We start from the raw sequence: 26,325 nt of genomic DNA on the forward strand, positions 1-26,325 counted from the left end.
CATTTGAATTGTTTAGAACCAAGTTATATTGTCCTTTCCCCCCCTCTTCTTCCAGTGCCTTATGAAATCTGCCCCTAATTCATCCTCTTCAAAGTTGGCATTTTAAAATCATCTCTAGAGTGAGTCCACTCTGACCTTTCTATATCCCAGAACATTCATAAAAACCTAACATTAGTTTAATTGCAATGACCCACAAGCTCCTGTTTAGGTCTAAACTTTGATTCTAGTCTTTTGTATCCCTTAACCTCATCCCAAAAAACCTAAAATTCCATGATTTAATCAACATCTATGGCTTATGTGAAACTAAGTTAAATGCTCTTTAGAATTTTAAGTAAGTTACTTGCACTGGGTGTTCCCTTTATTATGTACTTTTAGTTTTCTCAAAGCATTCCACCCAGGTATAATTTTTTTCCCAGACACAAAAATACTTGTTATACACTTCCTGCTGGATAAACACTGGAGACTGTCAAACCTAACTTTATCATTCAGAGCTCTCTTCCTCTCTGAGGCCTTCCCTGAGCTCCAGCACTGGCCTGAGACTTCCACCTAATCCACACAGGTAGCACTATCGGCTGGCGCTGACGGACAGACTTGAGGCATTACAGGATGACATATGGAAACATAAAAGGCAAGATTACAATTTGCTCATGAGACTTCTTTCCTAACTTTTTAATTGCACTGCTTTGTTTGAAATGTTTTTGTAAGTGAATTGAGCCTAGTGGAAAGTTTGTTTTTGTAATTCTGCTAATGCTTTTCAACTACTAATTCACCTCTGACTGGTTACATCAGAGAAAAAGACAACATTCCATAAGCTTGGAGAATATGGAAGTGATTCATCACATATATATTTGTAAATTTTTGCTTAGGCCACAGGTTTTTTTACCTTGACTTTCAGAAGCAAACTAGAGATACGTAAATAACAGAACATCCAAATTACAACGTTACTCACAAGAATGGCTAAAAAGAATGGGGCCATAGTCAAGTCAGCAACACTTTAATAAAATGAGCAGAACCCATTATAACAACAGCTCTTTATTACATGGATTCAAATACACAGCAGACCAATCATTTTCCCTGAAATTTAACAATCACATTCAATAAAGCCTGTTAGTGCGTTCCTCAACACTCTAAGGGGCTTCCTTCAAATTAATTCCCTTTACAAAGCCTGCGCAGAGAAGAGGTTAAGCACCAGTAAGACAGACTGTTGCCAGCAGTAGGTTTATTTCTTCTTCTTCTTCATCATCATCATCCACAACAAACATGCAGGTTCTTCCTTCTATGTACATGGCATTGTAAAATGGGTGCTACACTCTGCCTATGGTACAAAGTTTATAAATACAATATACCAATACAAAGTTGAAGCCATTAAAAAGAGCCTAGTAACAACTACCAGGAGGTAATTAAATCTGGAGTGTTGATGGAATCTATGAAGAGATTTAGAAACAACACACAAACTCAAACATTATAGTAAACGTATTACTTGGGAAGGGGCAAAAGTGGAACTTTCTATGTGCTACTGCAGGGTTTTGTAAGTTGTTCCAAGTTCACTTTCTTTCCGCTATTATCTTTAAATACTGCAAAGCATTGTGAGCTGCATCACTCTGTGCATTGCCACAGGAGATCCCAGAGCCATGACAGACTGTGATGGGACTGGTGGACAGCTCAGCGAGACATTGGTACTGTCCGTTGGCACTCAGTTCTTCTGTAATGACATATTCAAACATAAAGATTAATCCCAAGTGCACACAAAGCAGATCCTTTGTAAACACAATACAGGTTTTATTACTGTCCTTCTCCGTAAGCATCCATGGTTTGCTACTCCACTTACTCATCATCTTTGCCATTCTCATAGGAACAAACAAAAAACAAAGCACAATCACTCAGCCACAGCAGTAGTTCTCAAACACAGCTGTGCTTCATAATCACCTGAGGGAACTTTAAAGAAATACAGGTACCTAGGCCTCACCCCAGCCTGCTCAATCAGAAATGCAGGATTTGGGGTTGGAGTGGCCAGATTCCTGCATTTTAAAAAACAAGCTCCCAAAGCAATCCTAATGCGGCTAGTTGAACAGTGTTTGCAAATTACTGAACCACAGCAACTTTCTTAAAATGGAAAAAACCAGTTGCTAGAGAACTAGAGGGACTGTCTTTCCTATTATGAAGTGTAGGGTTCTTTTCAGTAGACATCTGAACCAGGAAACACACGGTTCAGGGCAAGACTTCCCTTGTGCCTTCATGTTCTTTGCTTCTAAGTCTGTGTAGAGAGTCTAGTTCCATATTGTACATGCTTTTTAAAAACAATACCTAAACCCAGGAAACAAATGTTCTTCTCATCAACTCATGAATCACTCTTACTAAAGATGGCTGAACGAGACAAGAGGAAGAAGTAGAAACAGGTTATGATTTGTTTAAAGTGGTCATGATTAAATGTTATTGTTTCAGCTGGAGTCAACACAGTAGAAAAAACCCAGATACACTGCGGTTATTTAATGTGTGAAGAGGCTTTCCAGTTCTAGCATCCAGGTTCTTTTTTTTTTTAAATTGGGTTAAAATTCACGTAAGATAAAATTAACCATTTTAAAGTGAACTATTCAATGGCATCAAGTACATTCCCAATGTTGTGCAACCACCACCTCTAACTAGTTACAAAACATTGTCATCATTTTATCACCCGAAGAGGAAACATTGTACCCATTTAAGCACTTGCTCCCCATCGCCACTCCTACCCCTGCCCCTAGCAACCACCAATTTCTGGATTAACCTGCACTGGAAATTTCATATAAACGGACTCATATAATATGTGACAATTTGTGTCTGGCTTCTTTCACTTAGTATAATGTTTTTGAGGTTCATCCATGTTGGAGCATCTATTGGAACTTCATTCCTTTTCACGGCTGAATAATACCTCACTGCACATATATACCACAATTGATTTATTCATTCAGATTTAGGTTGTTTCCACCTTTTGGCTATTGTGAATAGTACTGCTGTGAACACATGTGTACAGGTATTTGTTTGAACACCAGTTTTCAATTCCTTTGGGTACATACCTAGCAGTAGAGTTGCTGGGTCATATGGAAACTCATTTGGAGAGCTACAAAACTCCTGTTTTCCACAGCAGCTGAACCATTTTACATTCCACCACCAACATATGAGGGCTACAATTTCTCTACACCAGTGCCAGTATTTGTCATTTTCTATTTTCTCCATTATAGCCATCCTAATAGGTATGAATTGGTACCTCACTGTGGTCTTGATTTGCATTTCCCTGATGACTGACAGTGAACATCTTTTCATGTGCTCGTTGGCCATTTGTATATCTTCTTTGGAGAATATCTAGGTTCTTTTGAAGGTAACTGCATAGAAGTTAGCCAAATTAACTGACTTTGGTTTTTAGACTGCTGTTCTACATTTACAAGAACTGTTTAGTTCTTAGAATTAGTAAGAAGCATTTCAAAGGCATTATTAATTCATAATCTAAAAAATTATCTCAAGTTTCCTTCTTTTCCTGGATTCAAAACCTACCATAGATCTATTCATGACATGGCTTATTCATCTCTGTGTCTCAAACACCCAACAAAGTGCAGATACTTAACAAATAATTTTCGAATGAATGGTCTCCCATCAGCCACCTTTTCTGACCATCTGCCTGTAGTAAATTCCCAGGTTCTGCATCATTCTCAGTACAGTAAGACATTGCACCTGACCCATCATTCAATCCCAAAGTAGCAGAGAAAGTCAGAAGTTCTTTCACCCCAGAAACACCCTACTATCCCAGTGCGTACTAGCTACTCTCTAACAAGCTAGGTCCCTAGAGCTCACTGAGGCTGGAATAAGGGATATCAAGTTCTTCACATAGTATACTGATGTTAATTCATAACACCACACACACACACACGCAAGAATGGGCCAGTTATACACTGAATTAAAAGAAAATCTAAACTGATTTGCTTTCCAGTCTGTCTACATTTATCTATCTAAATGATTAAGGGCTAGAGAAAATGTAGATGATGATAGCCTGGATGGGACAAAGCTATAAACTGACTTCCCCGTTTTATCTCCCAGAACCAGCACACGGTGACAAAGTGGAGAGAAGAGGTCTGGCCTCTACAAACTTGGTACTTGTTCTAGAAACACGGGTGCCTTTTTATTTGTCAAGCTGCCTGTCAGGGCTAGTTTAACAAACAGTGTGCATTCAGGGATTCTTCCCTAATTGGGCTCTACCACTGACTAGCTATGGCATCTCAGGCAAACTTCTCAACTTTTCCGTGCCTTACGTTCCTCCCTTACATGTAAGGATGACAGAACCTACTTCACAGGGTTAGTCTGAGGATTCAGTAAGTTGAAACATGTAACGTCCTTAGAATACTGCCTGGCATGTAGTAAAACTCTATAATCTTAGCTATTGTTGTTTTTATTATTATAACTGTATACATGTTATGTATTATTATTATTTATAAGAATGGGACATATCAAGGATATATATTACTGCTCTGGTAATTATAGTCAGAATCCATAATCAGTGAAATAAAGTATACAAGGGGTTTTGTTTCTCAAACATTGTTTAAAAAGAAACAGGTTTTGGGATAAGCCAAAAAAAAAAAATCATACCTATATCCAAGTATGTTATATTAAAACCTTGTTCCTTGGCGATTTCACTAAGCAGCTGGATGTAATCTGTATTTGGAATACTGAGGAGGCTTCTTTTCAGTAAGTTGATCTTTTCACCAGGAGAATTCCTCAAGGAATGCCAAGTACACCCTAGAGAATGTCCGACTACATTCGTCTGAAAAACAGAGATGAAGATTAAGATTCTTAACTTGGACTGAGTTCCAACACTATTATAACTAAAAACATTTATTAGGCATTGACATTTAATACTTTATAAAACATGTTTAAATGCATACCATTTGGTTAACTTTCCAATTTAAACACTAACAAGTACACACATTTAACAAATACCATGATGCTAAAATAAAAAAAAAAAGGCCACACAGTAATATACAGGAAGTATTTTAAAACACTTTTGAATAGTACAAATGTCTCTCAGTCAAATTTCCTGATTAATTTTCACATTAAGATGTGTAAGATATTTAAGAGCACTATAAACAAATCTGGAAATAATTGAATCTGCCTAATGGAGTGACTTAAAAATTAAAATATAAAACAATTTTCATATCTTTATGGTTTCTTGTATTAAATACCAGGCACTATAATTAATAGCTGTAAAGCAGAAAACAAAGAAACTATAGAAAAGGTGAAATGTGCAAGTTGGTTTTGAGAAGAACAAATCATTCAAATGAAGAGAAGGATGTCAAAAAGTTCTTATGGGACTTATGCCAGAACCCAACTGAACTTAATTTTTTCTGTTTTCTTTATCCTTTTCCACTTTTCTTTATTCTCCCCTATAGTCTTCCCTTTTCACTTCTGTTCTTAGAATGCTTTACATATTTCCATGTTTATATTGCTCAAACTGCTTTCACATTAAAAAGCCAAAACCAACTATTCTCCGAAGTAAGTAGGGCAACCCATCCTTAGTCTTATTTATTACTGGGCCTGACAGAGGTTAAGGGATTTTCAAAAGATCATAGAAATGGTCATGATATAGAATTGAGTAATTTGTTAAGATTTACTAAATAGAATTTTACATTCCATGATTGGAACTTTAAAAAATATCGTTTTTTAAAAAAAAATCATAATTTATTTACATAGTAAAAAAAATACCTGCAATAAGAACAAATATATAATGAAGAATAGTCTCTTTTCCTCACTACCCCTTCCCTGAAGACTTCTGTTCCACTCCCCAGAGAAACTTGCCATTAAACATCTCTTCAGTATCCTTCCGTAAGTGTTCTATGCACATGCAAGCACAGACACATACATAATCTCCTTTTTAAACAAAAATGATACCTTAGTTTTCTATATCTTGTTCATTTTTCTCATATCAGCGCACATATATGCACTATATTTATCTTACCAGTCTCAACTATGGGTTTTAGGTTGTTCCCGGTTTCTTGCTTTTAACAACAATATTACAATAAAACTCTTTTGCACTTGGATGACTTTCTGTGTAGAATAATTTCTAGAGGTGAACTGCTGAGTCAAAGAACATGAGTGCTTTTAATTTTGATATATACTTCCACAGTGATTTCTGAACCAATTTCTACCCCCATCAACTGCCTTGGAGGGGGCTGGTTTTCTCACCAGGTATTGTCAAACCGTGTAGGTTAGGTAACCTAACGGATGACAAGAGTACCTTGTTTAACTTGCATGAATGAAGTTGAACATTTTTTTTTTTTTTTTACCAATTTGTATTTCTTTACTGGGTTGTCTTTTTTATTCATGGCTTAAGAACTTTTTATGTGGTACTGAAAACAGTCCCTTTACAACCATGTGTTCAAAATAATTTCTTCTCATTTTGTTTTTATTCTTGGTTTTACTTACAGATTTTTTGCTGTGCAGTAGGTTTTATGTAGTCAAACTTATAAATCTTTTACTTTACAGCTTCTAGGTTTTAAGTTATGCTTAAAAAGGCTTTCCCCACACTAAGAATTTTAAAAAGGAAAGCTCTTCCACGGTTTCTCATACTTATACAGTTTCAATTCTTATGTTCAAATCTTTGATTCACTGGAAATTTATCGTGATGGAAGGAATAACGTAGCAACCTAAACATATGTCATATACACATGCACAAATATATACACTGTTTCTCCCCAAATGGGGCGGTAAGTTGTTTCTACATCATTTATTGAATAATCTATCCTCTAGCCCACCGATCTGAAATCCCACTGCTGTCATATACTATGTCCCTATGTGGATTAGCATCTACACTGGATTCTCTATTCTATCCTCTGTCTATTTCTGTAATCAGCACCTGTTTTAATTACAACAGTTTTTATTTTATGTTTTATTTTCTGGTAGGGTAAACCCCATCTCCTATACTCTTCCTTGTCAGTTTTCTTGGCTATTCGTGAGAGTTTATTTTTCCACATAAACTTAGTAAAGTTCTAACAAGGCCCAAAATGAATTCTGGTAGATTTTGAGTGACACTGCATTACACTTTTATATATTTACAATACCGAGTCTTCCTATAAAAAACAAAGAGATGGCTTTACACATATTTAAGTTCTGTTATCTCACTCAGTAGTTTTAAGGTTTTTCTCATGTGGGTCCCACACATTTCTTTTTAAGTTTACTCCCAGACATATTTTCCTCCTTTCTACTATTGAAAACGGGATCTTCTATATTATACCTCTTAATATTTATAAGTAGGAAAACTACTGATCTTTTCCCAGTATACTTTTTCAAGATAGATTTTCTATTTTGCCATAAAATGACCCATGTTATCAAGCTTCATAAATTTTGTTAAAGTAATACACACATACAACAAAAAATCAAATAGCAGAGAACTATAAAAGCAACAAATTCCAGCCTCACTCCATACCTACCTTCAGTCCCCTTTCCAGAAGCAATAATTTTTAACTTTCTATTTTTAATTATCCTGGTAGTTACCTTCATAACTCTAAATAACATGAGAAAGCTATTGGTTTTGTATATTAATTTTATGACCAGTTACCTTGATCAAGTCTCTTATTTATAGTAGTATTTCTCCAGGGTTTTACAGGGATATAATCATATTATTTGTAGTTAATGATAATTTTTCTCTCCTCCTTTCTTATTTCTAACCTCTTATTGTTTTCTCTTGTCTAACTATCCTGGATGGTACTTCTAGAACAAGGTTAAAAAAAACGGTGTCAGTGGGCATCCTTGTCTTAGGTCTGAAATTAATGGGAATGGTTGCAATATGTAAATATGTAACCATGATTTTGAGTTTCTTGAGGTAGATGTGTTCGATCACAATAGGGATATCTTTAAAGTGCTTATCAGTAATGACTGTCAAATATCTTTCTGGCATCCACTGAGAGGATTATATGTTTTTCTCTTTTGACCCATTAATGTGGTTAATTATAGTAAAAGATTTACTAACCTTGAAATATTCTTGCATTCCTGAAATAAACTCTATTTGTCTAAAGTATATTATTCGTTTAATATTCTACTGACTGTTTTATTCAGGTGTTTCACCATAAGGGAGAAAAGGATTAATCCACAGTTTTTTCCATTGGGATTTGCTACTGTCAGGTTTTGGTGTTAGTGTTATGTTGGTTTTGGAAAACAAACACAGCAGCTTCCCCTATGTTATATATGTTCCTGGGAAGAGTTTAAATGGCATTGGAAATTCTCTCTTCCTTGAAGATTTAACAGAATTCACCTGCAAACCTACTTGTGCTTTGGGATTTTGGTGTCATCTCTGATCCAATTTTAAAAGAAGCGAACGCAATGTTTTGTATTTCTCTATTAAAAAAAGTACAACAAAAACTATATTATTTGCATATTGTCTTTGATATTTTGTCTACAGAATACGCCCTTATTTTATCATAAACTTAGGACACTGCTATAGTCCTCACTTCTCACTTCCCACCTAATATACTATTCTCAGATAAGGCACCGCAAGACATACCTATCTACGAAAATCAGAATCTCAATACATCATGTGTAGCCCAATCTTTTAAGCTCTATACTATTGAGTAGGCCCCACTGCCTACTCAATTATCTCCACTTAGAGATTCCATAAATACTTCAAATTCAATATATCCTACATTTAGTTCATTATCTGTTCCCCCTCAAATCCTACTCATCTTCTGTGTTCTCTCTATTATTGAATGGTATCACCATCTACTCATTTGCCAAGCTAAAAATATTTATTTCCTCCTTTTCCCTTACTCCCTACATCCAGTCAATTACCATACCCCATGTACTAAAGTTTTATAAATAATTTTTAAATATATCATTTGAACTGTCACTACGTTAGTATAGGCCACCATCATTTCTCATCTGCTTTCCATAACAGCATTCTGGCAGATCGATCTGATTCTAATATTCATTCAATCACCATAATGCAGCCAGTGATTTCCTTTCTAATGTATCAATTAGACCCTGTCCTTCCCAGATTAAAATTCTTTAAGGACTTTGCAGTACCTTCAGGACAAAGTTCAATGTCCTTAACAGAGCAGTCCCTCAGAGATTTAATCTCTCTTTACCCTTCTGGATTCACTGTTTGAGACTGGCTCCCTCCAACTCTACGTTCTAGTCATATCTAATTACTTAGGGTTCCTAGACTGCATACGATGTTCCACTCCTGGTCTTTGCACATGCTCTTTCTTCTCTCTGCAATTCTTCCCCTCTGTTCTCATCCTACAGATTCTGGCTTACATATTACTTCCCCCAGGAAGCCTTCCCCACCCAAACCCCCCATCTTGGTTGGATCCTTCTCCTGTGTTCCCAAGCACCCTCTGTAAGGACCAGCCTGTGGGGTTCTTTGCTCTTTCGGCAGGCTACAAACTCCTTAAGGGCAGAGACTGTCTTATTTACCATATGCCAGTACCTGGCACAAAGCTTGGCACACAGTATGAGCTCATTACATGTTTGCTCAGCGGATACATGAATGAGTGAATAAAGGGATGGAAAAGCACCATCAACCTGAAGGCACATTTGGCACTACTGGCTTATCCTGTGTAGATCCCATCATGTTTTTCTGAACTTGACTGTGTCTCCCAAGCTCTCTTGACTGGTCACCTCTGTGACCCTGGCTCATATACAGCAAGCTGCTAAAATTGGGGTGGTGTATAACTGAACAATGAAGAGATTTTTAAAAATTGCAACTCTGAAGTATCTATACAGTAAGAAATCAAGGAAAGTTTCCTACGGCAAGAGGTACTTATTGCATTAACATCATAGCTGTCTGATCATTACTCACTAAAGAAATGTGGTTCTCTGGAGAAATATTACTGAATTTAGCAAGAAATTTCTCAGCAGCATTTCTCTTGGCTTGTTTTTTTGATGCTCCCTTTCCTAAAGAAAGAAAAAGAAATGGTCAATTTAGAAAAGAAACTAGTGTCTGTAGAGGATGATCAAATGTCTAAAATATTGTGTTTAATCAAAGAACAACCTCATGGCTTTTATACACCAGACTATTCTTTGTCTGATCTGATATCTTCACTTGTTGTGCTTCAGACAGCTATTAATTCTGACATTTTTGAAGGTATTTCTTTTCTTTAACAGTTTATCTTTAATAGTTACACTTTCACAGTTATATTTCCCTATGCCTAGCTTTAATAAACATACTTGGTTTAATTCTGCCCAAATATTCAAGCTTATCAAGGTCCATCTGAATTACAACTCCTATCTCTCAATGTCTATTTCCTGCGTACAATCTCCCATAAACTGACACCTATGTGGAATTTCTTTCTTTAATAGGAATACGAAGGGCATAGGCGATGCTGTAATTGAAAGACACCAGAAATATCATCTACTTCCATGTTTTTGTTTTCCAGATTTAAAAACTGAGACCCAAGGAGATGAAGTAATTTGCCTAACCCTGCAAACCAAGGATTACACTGGGAACAGAAGCAGAGCTCTGTGCTGCTTTCTGCACTGGCCCACACTACCGCTTCAGGGCAAAGAGTTGCTTATTACTTGAAACTAACATCTAACACCAAGGTAAAACTCCATCTCGAGCCACTTTAAAAATGATAAAAACATGCTAGAGAAGTTACAACAGGAATGCTCTCTAATACTTTACTGACTTTTTTCTCACAGTATTGGCCTTTACAACATAGATGTCACTATAATTCAAAAGGATAATTTCTACTTTATTTTTATATCACTGAAATTTTCTTGCGATCCAGTCTCTTTTTAATCATCTTGTTTTCAAACATAATCTTCTTTTAGTCCTCTTACTGTTGCTTTTTTTCTCCAAAATGAGTTTTTTTAAGTCACTAATATATCAATGAAGACTGTTTAAAGAGTTAATTACTTATTTTGTCTATCCATGATTTCTTAAAATATCAAACTAAGAAGTATAAGTATTCTTAAGCTAAATATTTATACTTAAATTCAATTGCAGAAAGTTAGAGACAGTAAAACAGGAGTGTATCAATTTTTTCCCCCACAGGAATATGTGAAAAGAATCATGACAGACATTTCTATGGGCATTTATCATCTGAAAATACTTCAAATGTCTTCAGTTGTATGAGGGTAAAAAGAAATAAGTACCAGTTTCCATAAATGACTCTAGCCTGCAAATTGTGGTATATTCTCTCTTATGAGCAGGTCCTCCCTCCTGGGAAAGGGTATACTCAGGAAGTCTCCAGCCATGATGAATAGCCAATTCCTAAAAAATCGAGATGAGGCGTTAGCAGTAATTTTTACTATGCAATGGCTCAATCACATAAATGATATTCTTTCATGATTTTGATCCCATTTTTATTTATATGTTTGAAAAGAATAATGAGATTCTGCAAGGGAAAAATGAGAGAACACCCTATATTTCCCATAGATATTCCTACATTTTAGATCTCATAAGCCCACAACACCAAAACTGAAGCAATCCTGCCATGAATGGTGTTCTTTCCTTAAGCTACAGTGAGCGGATATCAAAGAGTTAAAACAGAAAGACAAGCTACTGTCGTCCCCTTTGGGAACATCACAGAGGACATCTATAGGTCTCACTGCCATCAGTTCCTAAAGCCTCTCCCCTCCTAGCTACAGACTTCCATCCCCATAGCTGGCTAACTACTGCATTCGATGAAGAGCAGACGAGGAGCAGACACAGCACACAAACAGACCTGGACGAGGTTGAGGAAAGAAGGGGAAGAAAACTACAGACAATCTCACAGAGCAGGAAAGAGACCAAGGGACTGGATGACGGGGAGGTGAGCTGTCCAACAGAGCACATGGATAATCTGCAAGAAGGATATTCTGCATACAGAAATTCAAAGCTGAATATATTTCTTTCTGGTAGAATAAACAAAAAGACTACTTCCCTTTTCTTGAGTTAGGTTACCCAATTTGGGTTCTTTATAAAGTCTTCTGTCTCAACAGAAGTAGAAAGAGGTTTGTCACAAGAGTGGCAAGAAATATTCTTAAAGTATAAAACACTCTACCCATGTGCACTGAGGTCCTGTTGATCTCAAATGAGAATTCCACAAACCAAAGGCAGATACTGTACATGGAAGAAAATCCAAAACGTAAATAAACAGGAAAATAACTTCAAGTTAGTGCTGTAATATCTAATGATCATAACTTGGAAAACAAAATATTACACCACCTTATCTTTAAAATATTAATTCCTTGTCTTAGCCCCTATAATATCATCAATTTATGACATCTTTCTTCAGTAGACAAAATGTTAAGTATGGAAAAACTGTGCGACTTACTTGTAGTGAACCAATGGGATTAAGCTGGTTCTTTGGTTGCTTGGAAGGGTCAGGCATTAAGGGGTCAGGAACTGCAAAGCTAAACATTGTTTTAAAGTGTTATAAAACCAAATAATTTCCCCCAGATTATTAAATAAATGACAAGGTTTTCTATTTAACCCTCTATGCCTTTGCTCTTGTTCCTTCTACATGAGATGCCCCTCTCCGCCCCACCTTCTATGAGAATCTGATCTACTCATCAGCCAAGGTATATCTCAAATGCTACTTTCTCTAAGAAACCTATCCTTTTACCCCAATGGAACATAATTACTCGCTCTTTTGAACCATTATAACATTTGGTTTGACTCTTTCTCAAGCAAATTATTTTACCATAAATTATACACTCTTACAAATACACATAATTTGTCCATCCCTCACCATACCTCTCCCCTGTTCAGACTGTAAAATCCTTGACGGTAGGGCCTGTCTTACTTACCTTCATAAACCTTGTAGTGCTTTGTATATAATAGGTGCTCAATAAAAATGTATTTAAATAAAATATACTACTGTTACAATTACACGAAAAGGGAAGAATGACTATTAGTCAGGAAATTTAGCCTGGCAATGTGAATGACAGAGATCCTAAATGTTGTTTTCTCATCCAGAGAATTATGGAAGAAAGATCTGTTGACTTATCATCTGCTCTATGCTAGAATAATCCTCCCAAGATTTATACGCATCCCGCATAAAATAGATGGCCTGCATGAATCTGGTTTCAGCAAGTGGGAATCGTGATCAGGGAAAAAGAGAACAATCTCTTGCAAGCAGTCCGAAATTACTAGTTTCTTGGGTGAGAGGTGCCTAACACTGAATAAGCTGCAGAAAAAGGTTACCTACAGCTGGACCACTGCAGAGTCATTTCTCCCATGACAAATGAGGTTTACTTATGGCCACCTGATTTAAGTTTGTTTCCTAACTGCCAGAATTTCACGCTTTACATAGGCTGACGAGGTACAAATATTCACTTACAATGCACACGCCGAAGCTACCCAAATAATTGTGATGGAGAAGTGAGAAAGTCTCTGTATTAAATCAGGCCACTTTAGGCCTGATTACAGCTTAGTAATCCCCATCTTATCTGTCAAGAAGCACAAATATATAGTAAAGTTTGTTAGCGTTTTTTGCTGACAAAGTGAAGTGCCCAGGTGCAGAAAGGACACTCCGTACACTCATTTCTATGAATATACTCAACACTATGGGTTGACCTTTGGGCTGCACAGAAATAGCACGGCCATCAACGGTGAGAGGAAAAACCAATACCTGCCATGCCATTTGGCATGTCTAGAAAGCTAGCATAAATCAATTATAATGTATGACCATAAAGAATCAAGCATCATTTTGTAAGATCCAAGGCTTGTCACTGGTTAGTTCCAAACCACCCAAATGGTTTAGAATGACTTAGAAAGGAGGAGCACTGCATGCAAGCCTAAATACATCTCTAAGCCAATAGTTTTGCTATGGATGGGGAACAAAAAAACCACCCTCAATTCCCATGGGCTTCTGCTGTCAGCTATGAGCAGATTATACCAGATTACATTCCAAGTATATCTGAGTGCACGTAAAGAAGAATTTGAAGGCACACCACGCTGCAGGGTGTGCTCATCAGAAACCAAAGGACAATGCTTCATGGTGCATGAGTTGCTCCAGGACCAACTCTCTTTCCAAAAGCGCCTAGAGTGACAACAAATTTATTTTGGAAAGATATGTCAAGAATTAACACCCCACTTAAGATCCTCTGTATTTGGTATACATTCTATAATACAAGGAAATCTCTTTGTCTCCTTCCAAATTGGAATTCCTATAAGAGTACTTTTAGCTGATCTTTTTCCACCTTGTTCTCTTTAGTGTAGAAATAATTAAAGTCTTAATACAGTAAGATATTTGCCAGAAAAACTCTGGTTTTCTACTGTTGCACCCCATCTGGAAAAAACAATGCCTAGTTCATAAAAACCTTCATTTAATAGTTACTTACTGGATTTAATTTCTTAAGGATAAAGTTGTCTTTAATGGATGACAGGTTTTTACAGGAAGTAGAATTTTCGAGCTAGATACTAATGATTGTTCACTTTCTTGCTTTTGTGAGCATGTTTAAACTTTTAATCTTACCTCAGCCAAGATATTTTTGAGCTGCAGAATACAAAAAAGTTTAGCTCACCAAATACTTGCATTGGCTTTCAAAATGTTTATGGCAGCCTCTGCAGCTCTATGTTTCGCCAGCTTCTTACTTGTACCTTCACCTGAATTAAGATTAAAAAAAAATCTTTATACCCTGTGAAAATGTGAGGCTTGCACATAACGGTTTTCATAATACAAAATAAAGTCACGACAGGTTTTATACATACACACTAAGTAATAAAAACATATACTATATACAGTTATTCACTGTAATAAAATATTCACAAGAAATTAACATACTAAAAATGATTTCAGAAGTTCTATGTATTTAACTCTGCACATACCGGTATAAAAGATCCTTATCTACATTATATATGTTTATTACATAAAATGGTAATAAAGTAGACCATGTCACACCTTCCGAACAAATGCAACTTAGTATTTAACTCTAGAAGAAATTCTGTAGCAAGAAGTCTCCTTTAAGGAAGCCACTTACAGCAACACTGTCTGACAGTAGAATGTGCCGAAATTTATTCCAACAGTCCATCCTCTACTGGATTAACCCCTCTGATTGGCTAAGCAGTCATGGCCACATGCTGGGTATACTGGGAGAAGTTTATATAGGGAAGAAGGTCAGAGCTTATGTTACGTGTCTTCCCTATATCTGTATCCCTTACAAGGGTAGCTAAGGGGGCAGCAGGGGACAGGCCTGACTAATCACGAGACTGATGCCTAACTTTAGAAAGCAATCACACCTGGTAAACGGTGAATTCAATCTTTTTTCTTCTGAGTTCAAACTAGGTGTTGAGACCCTCTGAAACTGTTATCAGAATGCTGCTGTCCATTCCTCTGGTGTGGAGGAAAGAAATGGGACACGGAACAAATTTCAAGTGTGATCCTCAAGAGTCAGAGGACACACAAACAATACTTATTCATCCACTAACACAGGTGTTAAGCATACATTGAAGAACTAAACAGACTGCCTGCCCTTAAAAAGCACACAACCCAGGGAGGGATTTCGTCTGTAAACAGGCATCTGAAATATGGAATGGTATGTGTTACGACACGCCTCAGTGCAGGCTGCAGGAGGCACACAAAAGGGGCAGCTCCCAACTCTTGGGAAGGGTTCAGAAAGGTTTCATGAAGGAAGAGATAGCTGAATGGAGACCTGAAACATCAGTTAAAGCTAGCAGGGTGAAGAGAGCGGGGGGTTAGGAACAGCATTCTAGGCAGAGAAAACACACCTGCAAAGAGGTAACACAGGACAGGATGTGCTCAAGGGCCCCAAGTAGATGGGTACAGTAAGAGCCCAAGGGGAGGAATTTTGAGACAAAAGGCTAGAGAGTTGGAGGGGAGAGGGAGAGCTCAAGGAATAGTCTCTTAAATTTGTTTCTAAAATTTAATGTGCATAGGAAATGCCCGGGAATTTTGTTAAAAGGCAAACTCTGATCCAGCATGTCTGGCATGGGGCCTGATATTCTGCATTCCCATCAAGTGCCCAGGGGATATCAATCCTGCTGCTGATCACATTTTGAGAAGCAAGGTTCTAAGTCATACTAAGAAATTTGCATTTATCCAGAGGTTGATGGGGAAACCAATGACTGGATTTTAAGCAAAGGAAATAACATGAACAGATGTGAATGCCAGAGAGAACACTCTGGTTGGCCCGTAGAGAATGGACATCACAAGACTAGAAGCTGAAAGAGCAGCTACAAGACTGTAGCTATAACCCAAGTGGGAGATGGCAGTGGCCCGGACAGTAGCAATGGGGAGATGAGAGAAGCAGACAGGTTTAAGAGATATTTAGGAAGTAGGGCTTGGTGACAGTCTGGACAAGGGGAAGGAGTCAAGAAGATGAAACCAAGATTTCTACTGTGAGCAAATCAGTGATGGTGGTGGCTTTCCTGGGCTAGGGAATGCAGGGGGAATGGATGTGAGAAAGAAGAAGATGGATTCAGTTTGGGACAATAAGAGACTGAGGTGACTTCCGGTCACCCAAGTGAAGATGTCCAGCAAGCACAGGCTGACACACTGTTCTTTAAGTGGGCCTGGGCTGAAGATAGAGACTTCAGAATTCAGCCTTTTAGATAGTATCTGAAGATGTGGAGGCAGATAAGCTTGAACAAGACAGGGCAGCATGAGAAAAGGTGGGGGCCTACCTAGGCAGAACAGTTGTTACAGGTTGTTAACCTCCGATCTAAAACACACTGAGGGAAAAAAGGCTACTACTTCTTGAATTTTCACTAAATATTTAAAAATAGACCAGATAAAGCACTAATGCAATGTTGATTCTATAGTTCATATGAGGGATCTTCCAGCTAGCACCTACAATCCACCTAACTCATATAGACAAAAAAGCTTCAAAATTTTCAAGTGGCTTCTATGAAAATAGCGGACTCCAGATTTTCAGGGACACAAACAAATGATAGCTTCAGATTACCAGATGGTAGAACTTCAGCCTTCCTACTGAATTTTCTTCTTGGTATTATTCCAAATTAAATTTAGTATTCAGTATTTTTTATGTTTCAATTAAATAAGATACATAAGAAATAAAATTTCTAAATCTACAAATGGGCAACTTCAGTTATCATTTGCTCAAGTTCACAGACCATAATAAAGCTGAATCTGAATTGTGAAACGTCGATGCCATGTGACTCTGGGCACACTACTTAAAATCTCTCTCAACCTGTCTTCTCATGTATAAAAAAGGAGATAACATCTTATTAAAATATCTGTACAGAGTCAGGATCTAGAAGCTGCTATGCGATACAGTGTATTCGAGCCTTCTGCCTTCCTCATTTTGCTTGGATACAGAATCGAGTGTGGTACAACGGGCCCAAAGCGCCAAATGAGTCCGTACCTAGACAGTAGAGGCTCCAAAAATTCTGAGGTTATGACTCCTGGCATCTGCTATAATCTATGAAAGTGGACAGCACCTACTGATGCAGCTATGACTGCTCCTAGAACCTTCCTGCTTCTCCCTAATTCTTGGAAGAATCCTAGGAGAATCCTAAGGTATGTTTGTGAGCTTCTCTTGGTATCTGGGGAAGAGAAAATTAGGGAAAGAATCAGATGAACTTGCAAAGTTTCAATGACCTGAGATGAGAGGTCTCAGTTTCAAGAGCCTGCTCCTCACAGCTGTCTCCGGTAAAAACAGCACTTTTCCGAATTGAAAAGCAATACCAAGTCTTGCCGGCCAACCCCCCTGGTCATCTGGGTTAACTGCGCATACAGACCTGTGCACGTTATGTCACCAACTGTTACTCTGAAGGTGAAAGTGGGCACGTGTATTTGCACATCCGATCTTTCACATTCATAAACCGGGATGTTCTTGGTCTTCATGCCGTATTCGTGTAATACCTGAATCGGTGTTTTCCCTGGCTTAGCTGTAATCATCTTGCCCAAACTGCAAAAAACAGAAAAAGGTGTGCTTTGCATGCCAAAGCGGGAAGGGAGGCAGAAGCATACAGAGGCTAGTTTTGACCGCCACCAACGGTGACGCGGGAGGCGCCGAAGGTCCCCGGCAGCCAGTGCCAGGGCCGGCGAGGCGCGCCAATCTCCCGGCCCCGCTGCAGTGGGCCCCGGGCAGGGGCGGGCAGGGGCAGGTAGGGGGAGGGAGGTCTGTAGGGAGATAACTTGAATACCAGCAGGAAGCATTCGCAGGGGACCAGAGCGGACACTGGAGCTGCAACCTCTCCAGACCAAGCCCACAAATACCTTCCGAGGGTGGCGGCCGCGCGCCACCTCCGCCCACCCCGCCCACCGCCCGCGGCCGCAGGAGGGGCGGGGCCAGGCCGCAGACCCCGGCCCGCGCACCGCCGAGAGGGCGGGGCCGAGCACCCGCCGGTCCGCCTGCAGCCGCGGGGGCGACGGCGCCGGGAAGGGGCTTTACCCAGAATGCAGCTGGGAAGCCGGCTCCCCCGCCCCCGCCTCTCCTGCCCACCGCTCCCGGCCCTGCCGTCTCGGCCTCCACTGCCCGGGCGCTGACCTGAAGGTCCCGCTGTCCTCGCGCTCCAGCGGCGGGGCCGCGGCGCGATGCCTGCTCTGGGACATGGCGAGAAGGGACGGCTCGGCGGCCGGAGGAAGAGCGGTGCGGAGCGACGTCCTCGCTCCCCGGGTCGGCCGGTCCCCGAGCGGAGAGCTCCAGCGTCGCCACCGCCGCCGCCTCCCCTCCTTCCACTCCCCCTCTCCTCTCAGCTTGCGTCCCTCCTGCGAAGGGGACGGGCGGGGGCGGAGGCGGAGCCTCGGTGTGGCAGCGCCGGCCCGGCTCCCGGCCACGCCCCCTCGCGGCCCGGGCTCCGTGCCCTTCTCCAGGCCCAGCCCCGCCCACCCGCTCCCGGTCCCCTCGGCGCCAGCCCCGCCCACCCCCTCCAGGTCCTGCCCCTCGAAGCCCGGGCTCTCGGGAGGTCCAGCCCGTGCCCCGCCTTCGGCCCCCGGCTTCTGGGCGGCCAGCAGCGCCAGGCCGCAGTTCTGTGTCTTTATACGGAGGTTATTTCCTGCCCGGAGAGGCTTGTCCGGCAGGCAAGCCTCACAGAGTCTGTAAGGCCTGAAGCTCAGCCTTTTTTTTTGGCGGGGGAGATAGGGGGATGGATGAGGGTTGCGTCACTTTAAGAAAAAGATTTGAAAATTCCAAATGCAAAATTGCTGGAGAGCCTCCCCGGGCCTGGCCCCGAAGCTTGAGACTCGCGGAATATCCGCTCCTGAGGGCTGCGGGGGGCTCTTCCGGTGCCCACGTTGCCTTTGGGAGCTCGCGGGGACGTCCTCAGAACCGCCCCCCCCCCCCTTCTGCGGCGTGGGCTCCATTGTCTTCTAGGCTTTCGTCGCGAGACGAATGCAGGGCCAGCAGATCCCAACAAGACACGTTGGGTGTAAACGAAATCTTCCTGTGGACTGGATTCCAATTAAATGCTCTTTCTGCACACCTGTGTTGGTTGTAATGGCGTTTGCCTGGGATGCACCACCTTTGATGGGGTCAGACAGCGACAAGAGATGTACCGGTTCTCTAGGAGTTTACTAGCCACTTGGAGAAATTACTCGGTGTGCTTTCTCGGTGTTCTGGAAGATTGTTTTGCACAATAGTATTTGCAGGAAGGAATATTATTAAAAGCTTATCTTTTGGTTGCATGTGAGCCCTGGATGCTTGAAAGCAAGTGAAAAAAATTGTCTAGAATCCCATAAAATTGATTTATAGTATTTGAAGCTCGAATTAAGCCTATTCTCTCTTCTTTCCCCTACCGCCTCTATATGTGTATGTATATCAAGTACTATCTACTAATGTTGTTTTAATGAATATCTTATCCTAAGTACCACATAGCCACTATTTCACAATAGATTAACATCCACATAACTATGAAATACATTTCAGCATTCAAATTTGTTTCTAAAATTTATTTTTAGCTACAAAAATCCTTTAAAAACAAGCCAAAGCTGTATATAACTCTTTAAAGGTTGGTTAACTGGAATAATGTGATGAAACAGAAAGAAAATAAATGCAGCAGGACCCCACTTCAAAGAGATATTGTCTATGTGCCAGCTTCTAAGTAAGAAACCTACGTGTCAGGATACACTTATTTATATGTAATGTGGCTTTCATTTGGTATTTTATAAAGATCTGCATATAATTGTTTCCTTATATTCTGTGAATTTATGTTTTATATTATTCACTTGGTTTTGTAAGGATACAAGAAAAACGAATGAAATGCTCGAACAATGAACTGTGTACCAAAAGAATTCAAAACAGCACTTTTCTGTTGCCAAAATTGGCATGATGCACTTGTGAAGGAGTTCCCTTTGGACTAGGTCCACAGTAGATGGTGTCCAGCGGTAATGTTAGTACCTAAATGGCATTGTTCCCAGAGGGCTATATGCTTCCAGCAAAACTGACAAACCGCTATCAACTGTGACCTTCATCAAAGACATTGGTAGTATTTTATAATTACTAGCTTTCTGTGTATATTTTAGTGCTATAGACTGCAATTCCAAATTAGACTTGCTTTTAGTGTATCATTTTACATGGTTGATCTATAATTCATTACCTGAGCACACCAGGGGAGGCAGTGTTGTGAATTGCACGCTGGTAAACTACTTGATGAAGCTATGCTTTGTATTTTTAACATGTATAATTATATTTAAAATCAAGCAAGGCTTAGTTTTGTGCCTGATGTTCTTTGAAAATATGGATTTCTTATCTGAGGGTTGCAGTTGATGATGTTTTAGTACTATTTAATATGTTTGCGGCTGCTACCAAGAGCTTTGTCAAACAAGTTGGAGATGGAGGGAGATTAGTTCCTGTTCCAAGCCTCAGTGAGGCTGACAAATACCAACCTCTAAGTCTGGTCGTGAAAAAGAAGCGATGCTTTCTGTTTCCTAGATACAAGTTTACCTCAACACCTTTTACACTGAAAGATGTTCTTCTAGGAGACAGAGAAATTTCAGCTGGTAAGTTTAAATGTCTGTTTGGGAGTGACTACTCATTTAGCTACATTATTGGTAATCTAAACATAGATTGTTTATACTACTTATGCTTGTAATATTTACACATTTTCATTGATAAAAGTAATTTTTATTACTATGGCAGTAATAATATTATTAGATGAATAATGCCTGTAGTTTATATAATATCAAATCTCATTAATTGAATAATTTTCAAACCTATTTTATAAGATTATTGCCTAATCTTATTTTAATTATTTTGTAAATTGTTTTAACCAAATCAACTTAGAACATGACATAATATATTTCTTCGTCTATAAAATGGCGTATTGTTGGCTCTTACCTATCTCACATGGTCAAATGAGATGAAAGTAATTTATATTTTTTTATGATTCGGTTATTACAATTGGTAAACTGAAATGAATTGCAGGCCGGATTAAATTGACATTTGACAAATTATTTCTTGTAATTTTTTCTTTCAACCTTTTCTTTCAACTTTTCTTTCAACCGCCCAGTGGATCTTGATGCTTAAGAAGTTCTGTTGGCCAAACAGATAATTTGAGTTCATTTTAAGTACTCTGGCTATTTATTTCTTCTTGCAGTCAAATTAATTGAATTGCTGTTTTTAATCTTGGTTTGATATGTTGCCTTTCTCAATATTTGGGTAATTGAGTCTTAAATAGTAAAGTAAAGTGCTAATATATATAATCTACATTAGATGAATTCAAGACATTTAAAAAGTATTAATTTCCATTCTTAAAGGTATTTCATCTTATCAGTTACTGAATTATGAAGATGAATCAGATGTTTCACTCTATGGAAGGCGAGGCAACCATATTGTGAATGACGTTGGGATTAACGTTGCTGGATCAGATTCCATTGCGGTAAAAGCTTCATTTGGTATAGTAACCAAACATGAAGTGGAAGTATCGACATTACTCAAGGAAATTACTACACGGTCAGTATAATAATCCTTAATATACTTCACTATTTTCATTAGATATTTTGATTACATAAACTTCATTACAAAGAATGCTTAAAACATTCAGGTTATATTTTTACTAGTGTAATTTATTTGATTTGTTTGAAATACTACGAATTAGTAATATATCCAAACTTTGGTAGATATCCAAAATCATTTGGTTTTAAACAGGATTTTTAATTGTTCCACAAAATCACTTTGGCTCTACACACATTTGCTAAATTATTAGATTAAAAGAATATAGGAATCTGTTTGCAACAAATCTAAGAGTCTTCTCCAACATACTCCTGTAAGAAGCATGTTTTAAGAAAATAGAAAGGAGAAGCAGATTATTCAAGTTGTTTTGAGCATTCTTTCTGATTTGTATTAGGCCCGCCTGGATTTACTTTGAGTTAAGGTGGACTGTGAATGAATAACACCTGATTGCAAAGAATGTGTTTGATTATATGTAATTAGATGTTACAGATTTTTGTGAATGTCTCTCTTCTTTATTTTAGAAAAATTAATTTTGACCACAGCTTGATACGTCAGTCAAGGAACAGCAGAAAGGCTGTACTGTGCGTGGTCATGGAAAGCATTCGAACCACACGACAGTGCTCGCTGTCTGTGCATGCTGGCATTCGTGGGGAAGCCATGCGGGTAAACCACACTCATTAGGCTTCTCTTACTAAAAAACTGCAATGGGAATTTTTACAAAGTATTCAATTTCTAATGAGACGTGTATTTTGTCAGATGTTGAGAGTAAAGAGCTGCAGTTCTTTACAGGATTTTGCACAATAATGGTTTTAGAATATGAAAAAAATCCAAGAAAGTATGGATTCTAAACGTGTAGTATAATGCAAACAAAACACGAATCATTGTGAAATAATGTGTGTATTGGAGTCCCTCCTATTACAGTTTAAATGCATTTTAAGAATAAAAATTGAATGCTTATATTAAATTCTTTGACTTTATTTTTAAGTGATTTTTTGTTTATACTTGAATTTTTTAAGTTGAATTTATATATATATATATTTTTTTTTTTTTAAAGATTTTATTTTTTCCTTTTTCTCCCCAAAGCCCCCCGGTACAGAGTTGTATATTCTTCATTGTGGGTTTTTTAATTAAATCAATTTTCCTAAAACAATATTGTCAATGACAAAGATGCTTCATTCAATGTTAAATCTTTTTAAAAAAATCTTGAAAGTTATTTGTTTAATTTTTAGCTTGATGATGATACTATTAGTCCTTGTCATTCACATAATAATGACACATAATAATGAATTGATTGGTTTTATTAAAACCAATTGCTAGAAAGATAGGGCTTAGTGATCATCTTTTTAAGTCTTTGCAAATAGAGGTTCTGTTCAGTGGCTACATTTAGCTGCCCACCAAATTGTTTAACATTGGATCATTTTGAGGGCACAAACTGAAACATTTACTTAATTGTTGCTGATTGCTTTGGAAAATAAGTTGATGGTTGCTTTGTAAAGTTGCTGAAAGCTCTGGGGGCTTTGGAACAGTAGACAAGGTAGGCGAAAAACAACTGTAGCACTTAGACTCAATTAGTTTGCAGTTGAAAGAAAAATGCCAGAGAACATTACTGTTGTGGTAGCACTAATCATTGACTCCGATACCAAAGTAAGTGAGGAAGTGGTGAGTGGTGTTTCCTAATATAGATCATGGGTCCCCACTGGATCATTTGGGCCTCTGCTATAAACTGTTTAATTCAAATAGGATAATTTTTGGAGTAGTGTTTTTTTGGTGGGATTGTAGGAAATATTTTGTTTCTCCATAAAGCTATCCTTACATGTTATGCTCCTTAATAATGTTATTTAATTTATTTATTTAATATAGTTTCATTTTATGGATGAACAGAATCCCAAGGGAAGGGACAAAGCTATTGTTTTTCCAGCACACACAACCATAGCTTTCAGTGTTTTTGAACTCTTCATTTACTTGGATGGTGCCTTTGGTGAGTGAATGATTTGCATGAAACACTGAAATGATTATATTTTTAAGAAGAATTTAATGGGAAACCCTCTCTCTCTGAGTGTCTAAATATAGAAGAATGATGCTGTCAGCTGTCAATCTTATGCTTGGGCGAAGTAGCTGGGAAAGACCCTCTGGTCCCTACTTACCCAATACCTCTTTCCTGCTTCTTGGTGATACCCGACTTACAATAATAGATAAGAGCTAAAATGCAATCCACTGACAAAGTGTTCCTTGACTTACACCGGGAGATAATAAATGACCTTCTAATATGTAGTTTTTGATGATGGCAAATAGAGGAGTAGGTAGACAGTAAGATGCTTGAAGGTATCAGGATGCCCAAACTAGGGTACACAAAGACAACTCTTCTTCAGTTTTACCTGTCATAGACCCAGCTTCCCAACTCTCCCTAGAAAATAACTTTAAAAGTACAAACGCTTCTTTTAAAATTGTCGCCTTATATAACACCTCCTTGCAGCTCACTCTAGATCTCTACCTTTCACAGGCCTTCAAGATTAGGAGGCCAGTCAGCTCAAGGCTGGGGATAGCCCAAAGGACTAGGCAAGGGAGCCCCCCAGCTGTGCTCATTTATAAACATTTTTAGACCTGTTTTTGTTTCTGCAGTTCTGTAGGAGGAGGGAATAGGGAGACCAGAAACAAGACAACACATGATAATTTTTATTTGGGACACTTCAGTAGGAGGTTTTTATAATTATATTGATTGTTAGGAGGAGTATAAACTGATAGAACTGATGTATCCATCAAAATTTAAACTGTGCATATACTTTAGCCTTACTTACACTTTTAGGATATCCTACAGATATACTTAGACATATGTGAAATGATATGGGTATAAGGATATTTAGTTCATAATAGCAAAAAATTGGAAATAAGCTTGATATCTATTATCAGCAACTAGTTAAGTAACGGTGCATCCACTATGAAGCCATTAAGAATGAGGTAGCACTATAGATCCTGACATAATCTCTAAGAGACATTTTAAAGAAATGTGCGCAGTGTGTAACTATTTGAGCCTAAAGAATTTTATATATGTACATTCATACACATGTATTCCTTTATGCTTGTAAAATATATGGAGTAATTCTGGAAGAATACACAAGAAACCTAACAGTTGTTACCTCGGGGGTGGAAAAATGAGGCTAGGGTCAGGGTAGACTAGCGATTTATTTGTCATTGTATTCCCTTTCTGTACTCTTCATTTTGTATTATGTGAATGTTACCTTTTCCAAAAATATGTAAAATTTAACTTAAAATGAATGGCATGTACTAGAATTTATCAACTACAACTAAAAGTCCCAATAAAATGAGTTGTTCAAGTTACAACATCTTGTAAAATTTTTTTTTATAGACCTTTGTGTCACTTCAGTGTCAAAAGGAGGATTTGAAAGGGAAGAAACGGCAACATTTGCACTGCTCTACAGATTGAGAAATATACTATTTGAGAGAAGTATGTCCATTGAAGAGTATTTCAAATATATTTTTTTCTTCTCTGATTAACGCTTGAGGTTATCTATTCAGTAATCCTGTCGGTTAAGGAAAAATTTAAATTTAAAAGCCACATAATTTCTTGCCTGATGGTTTAGATTCATGTAGTGTTTATAAATGCAGATTGGTTATACATTTTTTATTGTGACTTCTAACACATTTCTCTGTTTTTGTCCTTTTAGATAGAAGAGTGATGGATGCCATTTCTCGCTCACAGCTTTACTTAGATGATCTTTTTTCTGACTATTATGACAAACCTCTCCGCATGACTGATATTTCACTCAAAGAAGGGACGCATATCCGAGTTAACTTACTTAATCACAACATTCCAAAAGGACCTTGCATACTCTGTGGAATGGGGAACTTTAAAAGGGAGACGGTTTATGGGTGCTTTCAGTGTTCTGTCGACGGGCAGAAGTATGTGAGACTTCATGCAGTTCCTTGTTTTGATGTCTGGCACAAGAGAATGAAATAAAATGAAAAATGAATGTACCTTGCTGGTGTTTTAGGTGCAACTATGCCACACACTTTTTCCAAAATTCCAGAGGTTCACTTTGATGAATTGTGGCAAATTAAAAAGGGAGAAGAAAGAGAAATTAACCTGTCTGGGCATCATTCTCCTCATCTGTAAAGTGCAGATCATAATAGTGTCTACCTCATAAATTGTCATGAAGACTGATGATATTGTTTATATATATTATAAAAAGGTTTAAATATAAAATTCAGAATATAGATGTTCCTTCATAAAATCTGCCAGTCACTTCAGAAATGTTTTTGGGATTTAGTCTATCATTTTAGATAACTTTACATAGAGATTTTTTTTCCTGATTTCTCTCCCCAGTACATAGTTGTATATTTTTAGTTGTGGGTCCTTCTGGTTGTGGCACGTGGGACGCTGCCTCAGTGTGGCCTGACGAGCGGTGCCATGTCCGCACCCAGGATCCGAACCAGCGAAACCCTATGCCACCAAAGTGGAGCACACAAACTTAACTACTCAGCCACGGG

The 26,325-nt window shown here is 38.4% G+C and overlaps 2 protein-coding genes across 5 annotated transcripts; one reads left to right on the plus strand and one right to left on the minus strand.

Moving 5' to 3' along the window:
* Positions 1–1,016: 1,016 nt before the first annotated feature.
* On the minus strand, positions 1,017–18,759 carry PRKRA (protein activator of interferon induced protein kinase EIF2AK2). 3 transcript variants are annotated; one of them, XR_011428295.1, is made up of 9 exons: positions 18,418–18,716; positions 17,666–17,835; positions 14,470–14,551; positions 12,276–12,354; positions 11,113–11,230; positions 9,815–9,909; positions 4,612–4,786; positions 3,242–3,356; positions 1,017–1,702 (listed from the first exon to the last, which is right to left on the minus strand). XR_011428295.1 is itself a non-coding variant. In XM_023622068.2 (9 exons), the coding sequence occupies exons 5-9, from the start codon at positions 12,330–12,332 to the stop codon at positions 1,545–1,547; spliced, it is 603 nt and encodes a 200-aa protein (XP_023477836.1). In that variant the 5' UTR covers positions 12,333–12,354; positions 13,284–13,392; positions 14,470–14,551; positions 17,666–17,835; positions 18,418–18,659; the 3' UTR covers positions 1,017–1,544. The 3 variants fall into 3 exon arrangements, 2 of the variants coding, with proteins under 2 accessions (XP_023477836.1, XP_023477834.1); XM_023622068.2 differs by lacking the exon at positions 3,242–3,356 and adding an exon at positions 13,284–13,392 and having other exon boundaries at positions 18,418–18,659; XM_023622066.2 differs by lacking the exon at positions 3,242–3,356 and having other exon boundaries at positions 18,418–18,759.
* Positions 18,760–18,806: 47 nt separating this feature from the next.
* PJVK (pejvakin) lies at positions 18,807–25,812 on the plus strand. 2 transcript variants are annotated; one of them, XM_070241337.1, is made up of 7 exons: positions 18,807–18,968; positions 20,800–20,867; positions 21,624–21,819; positions 22,341–22,482; positions 23,680–23,797; positions 25,184–25,282; positions 25,503–25,812. In XM_070241337.1, the coding sequence occupies exons 4-7, from the start codon at positions 22,411–22,413 to the stop codon at positions 25,793–25,795; spliced, it is 582 nt and encodes a 193-aa protein (XP_070097438.1). In that variant the 5' UTR covers positions 18,807–18,968; positions 20,800–20,867; positions 21,624–21,819; positions 22,341–22,410; the 3' UTR covers positions 25,796–25,812. The 2 variants fall into 2 exon arrangements, with proteins under 2 accessions (XP_070097438.1, XP_001500909.3); XM_001500859.7 differs by lacking the exon at positions 18,807–18,968 and having other exon boundaries at positions 19,379–20,867.
* The last annotated feature ends 513 nt before the right edge of the window (positions 25,813–26,325 follow it).

This window comes from Equus caballus, chromosome 18, assembly GCF_041296265.1.
Source record: "Equus caballus isolate H_3958 breed thoroughbred chromosome 18, TB-T2T, whole genome shotgun sequence".
Taxonomy (NCBI): Eukaryota; Metazoa; Chordata; class Mammalia; order Perissodactyla; family Equidae; genus Equus; species Equus caballus.